This window comes from Penaeus chinensis, chromosome 40 (genome assembly GCF_019202785.1).
Source record: "Penaeus chinensis breed Huanghai No. 1 chromosome 40, ASM1920278v2, whole genome shotgun sequence".
NCBI classification, from domain to species: domain Eukaryota; kingdom Metazoa; phylum Arthropoda; class Malacostraca; order Decapoda; family Penaeidae; genus Penaeus; species Penaeus chinensis.
This window is the reverse complement of record NC_061858.1, coordinates 23042339-23047338: the sequence shown is the minus strand read 5'-3', so window position 1 is coordinate 23047338 and position 5000 is coordinate 23042339. Positions and strand designations below refer to the sequence as shown.

General features: G+C 38.6%; 1 protein-coding gene across 1 annotated transcript in view; it reads left to right on the top strand.

The window, feature by feature from the left end:
- Positions 1-3903: 3903 nt before the first annotated feature.
- LOC125047163 (carbohydrate sulfotransferase 10-like) overlaps positions 3904-5000 on the top strand; it is a 2708-nt gene continuing 1611 nt past the window's right edge. The window contains exon 1 of the mRNA XM_047645281.1: positions 3904-3992. Within this exon, the coding sequence (XP_047501237.1) occupies positions 3904-3992 (89 nt within the window). The remainder of the gene's footprint in view (positions 3993-5000) is intronic.

Below are 5000 nucleotides of genomic sequence, written 5' to 3'. Positions count from 1 at the left end.
TTTAAATCGAAAAAACAATTAAGGAAAGAGTCTTTGGAATAGAATCTGAACATGTTCAACAGCCATTTCGGTTTTTCATCCATTGATGACTTACTTACATGTTTGTATGTATGACTACGTATATACATATATATACATACATATATATACATATATATGTGTGTGTGTGTGTGTGCGCGTGTATGTGTGTGTGTGTGCGTGTGTGTGTGTGTGTGTCTGTGTGTGTGTGTGTGTGTGTATGTGTGTGTGTGTGTGTTTGTGTGTGTCTGTGTGTGTGTGTGTGTGTGTGTGTGTGTGTACATACATAAACACAAACGCAAACAAACACACACACACATACACACGCACACACACACATACACAAACACACACACACTCACACACATATATATATATATATATCACCACACATACACACATGTATACACATATATATAGATATATATATATGTGTGTGTGTGTGTGTGTGTGTGTGTGTGTGTGTATGTATATATGTGTGTATGTGTATTGATATATATATATATATATATATATATATATATATATATATATATTCATGTATATATATGTATGTATGTATGTATGTATGTATGCATGTATTATGTATGTATGTATGTATATAGTGATGCTGATATTTATATATAGAAATGGGGAGAAGTGCATAAACAAGCGCCTGTGCCTGGACGAGTATTGAGTGCATAGCATCCCTTCCCTCCAGACTGGCCAAGCGATGCCCGTCATGCGAGCGGCGCCCGTGAGAAGAAAGGTCCTATCCCTTGCCCTGGCCGCTGCTGCTTTCGTCTCCTTCTCCAAGATGGGCATCTTCACCGCCAGACAGACGCGCTCACGCATCAGGTCAGTCACAGGCGAAGGCAAGTTTATTGGGCCGACCTTTGATCCGAGAAAGGCCAGCGCAGGTAGCAAAGGAAGCCATCAGTGGAAAAGGGCGCTTGGCATCCCCCTGCAGGACGCGGAGGGACGCCAAACCAATAAGGTCTCATGGAACCGGAATGCAGCCGAACGAATGGAAATGCCTCGGTGGGTCTCGTCTGCAGCGACGAAGGCAGAGGTGGGCAGAGCAGAGAGGAGGAGAGGACCCAAAGATCGGAAGGACCGGGAGCAGAGGGAGACGCAGGGAAGGCTGCCCAAACTTAGCCTCTCCAGCGGCGCCGCCCTTCGGGACGCGGACTTTACTAAGTACAGCCTAGAGGTAAGTGTTGAAACTTGCGTAATCTCTGTTCCTTATTATCAACTAAACGAGAAAATGTAATAAAACTGAAGAAATTACATACTGACATTTGAGGTTGCGGTCTGCTGCTTGCTTGTTGTACTAGACTACGAAAGGAAGAGAAAAACGGAGACAGAGAGAAAGGGAGCCAATCAGAACACTGCAGATAAGTTTCCTTTCAGAACAAAGACTTTAAATGTTGTTCATTGTATATATGTATATAATCATTGTTTTTTTTTTTTTTCAATCAATGGTAATCCTTCTTATACTTGCGCAATGACGTGATTTGTGCTAGCATTAATATTTGGGAATTATTTACGATGACTATGATAAGGTTAAATATAAAACAATGCTTTTATAGTAAACACAGCGAGTGAGGGTTGCGAACTTGCAAACCAGCGTGAGACAAGGATTCCTCTTCGTTTTAATATCATGCTTAAGAGATGAAGGACTTGTACCCAAGAAAATACGGCTCCGTAGATCACGCCTCACCTCTAACCATATGCGCTACATCTGAGCATCTTATTACATTTTGTTAATATTTTCCTTGCAAACACCACTCACAGATACACTCCATATATATATTTCATATATATACGTTAATACATACGCATAGAGATAGACAGATGGTTGTTGGATTTACATTTACACACACATACACACACACACAGACACACACACACACACACGCACATATATATATATATATATATATATATATATATATATATATATATATATGTACATATATTTGCATATGTATATATGTGTAGGTATATATATATATATATATATATATATATATATATATATATATATATATATATATATATATATATATATGCGTGTGTGTGTGTGTGTGTGTGTCTCTGTGTGTGTGTGTGTGTGTTTGTGCGTGGGTATGTATACATAAATATATGTGTATATATACATATATATATATTTATATATATGTATATGTATATATATACATACATATATGTACATATATGTATACATATACATACATATATGTATATATATGTATATATATGTATAAAAGGTATGAATGAGAATGGATATCTTCACACTACGAGAGATGTATTTGACCGGTTTCGTTTATATCATCGTCAGAAATACATACATCAAGGGAAATAGAGTATATATATATCAGACAGGAGTTGACGAACCACCTGACGGCTGTGACCTCCCACTCGTTGTCCGTATAATTGCTGCCGCAAACTTGGATATACATATACGTATATGTATACGTATATGTATTTCTGACGAAGATATAATCGAAACCGGTCAAATATATCTCTTGAATTGTGAAGATATTAATTTTAATTCATACCTTTTCTACATTTGTCAACATGAATGCAGTTCATATATATATATATATATATATATATATATATATATATATATATATACACATTATGTATAGATATATTTATATATGTGTGTGTGTGTATATATATATAAATATATATATATATATATATTTATATATGTATGTGTACATATATATGTGTGTGTGTGTGAGTGTGTGTGTGTGTGTGTGTGTGTGTGTGTGTGTGTGTGTGTGTGTGTGTGTGTGTATAAACGCGCACGCACAGCCACACACACATGCAGGAGAGGAGAGGCACCCCGGGCGCGGACGCAGCCAGGCGACCGCCCCGCACCCCCCCCCCCCCTCCCCCCTTGTGCCGCAGGACCAAGCCATCCTGGAGAGCCGCGTGGGCGTGATGACGGAGCGCGCCCGTGCGCTAGGCTCAGGTGTGCCAGGACACGCCTTCTATGGAGGGGACGCCCGTGAAAGAGAATTTCATTTGGGACTTGAAGCATACCCCCAGCATCGTCTGGTGCCCCACTTATAAGGTATTCGTTTAACGTATGTTGTGTGTGTGCGTGTGTGTATGTGTTGTTAGTGTACAGTATGTAGAGACTTCTGTTATATTTTCCCTTTGTTGAGTAGCACACATTTTCTCATATGTAAAGAGCAGGACCAAATATGCAACCAAGCTAACTTTATGTGTGATCTGCATCGTCACCGTGCCTGTATGTGTTTGTCTACTCATATACATACATATGTAAACATGATAACCCACACCTGCCGCCGTTTCATAAAGTGAGCTCGCGCGTCCCCCGGCCAGGTCGCCTCCACCACCTGGATGCGCAACTTCCTGCGCCTCGGCCGCTTCAACGAGCGCAACCCGCGCATTCCGAGGAACCTCTCTGCGGAAGAGACGGAGAGGAGGAGGCTCATGGTACGTCGGTCCCGCTGTTCAGAGAAGGCTGCTCAGTTGGCAGGAGGCACTCGGCGTAAAAGTTGAAAAGCTGTCACGTCGCATCGCCTGCATCATTTGTGATAGTTTCATACGTTATATCTCTCCGCATATCCATATATATCGATAATGTATGTGCGTGGATCTCTACGTGACTGTGTGTGTGTGTGTGTGTGTGTGTGTGTGTGTGTGCTTATCCAGACCATCATGCCCTGCATGCAATATCCGTGTTTTCTTGTTCTTTACAATTTGTTCAGCATGAATCCTATACATGCGTGAATGTATGTGCATGTAAGAAGTAGAGTGGACGAGGGAAAGAGGCAGGCACCACCAGACACACACACACACAATGACCCCCCCCCCCCCCTCCAGCCAAAGTACGGAGCGACGCACGGTGCGGCCTTCGCGATGTACGGGCGCCCCCCGACGGAGAGCGAGCGGGCCCGGGCGCTGCGAGACAGCGTCAGGCTGATCATCGTGAGGCATCCTTTCACCAGGTGCGTTCCTCTGAGGCATTCCTCCTCACTGATGGTTCTCCAGGTGAGGATTTAGCGACCTTCAACTCCAGCGAAGGATTTGCGAGCTCTGTCTCCAGGTCGGCCTCGCGTCCTGAGGCAGGAAAGAAGGATTTCTCAGGTTCTTCTCTTCCGGTTTAATTCTTACCTTATTGCTTCATCTATCTGTCTACTGTCTTTATCATTATTATCATTATCATTATTATTATTATCATTATTATTATCACCATTACTATTACCATCATTATAATCATCATTACTATCATTATACCCTTTTTATTATTATTGTTATAATTTTTATTTATTATCATTATCATTATCTTTACTATCATTACTATCATTAATAGTATTAGCAGTAATAACATTATTATTATGATTATCATTATTATCATTATTGTTATCATTATCATTATCATTATCATTATTATCCTTGTTATGTTGTTATTATTATTGTTATTACTGTTGTTAGTATCATTATTGTTGCTATCATTATTATTATTATCATTATTATTATTTACATTATTGTTACTATTATCATCATTATTGTAATGATTATCATTATCCTTGTTTTATTATTATTACCATGACTATTACATTATCATCCTTATTAATATCATAATTATCATTAAAATAATCATTATTATTATCATTATTGTTATTGTTATTATCATAATTATCATTATAATGCTTATAATCACCACTGTTGTTTTTGTTGTTATTGTTATTGTTTTCATTATCAGTACTAATATTGCTATTATCGTTACTATTATTACTCTTGCCATTAGAATCATTAGTGTCATCACCATCATATTAAAACAAGAATATTGTAATTGATAAAGCGACGTTTATTATCATTATCACTAATGATAATAAAACTGTACAACCAAAAGAAACGTTACGTAGTAGTAATAGTAATAGTATTAACGATAATTAAAGCAACAATTAGTGGAATAATGCTGGTGGTAAAATACTAGCGATGATGATGATAAG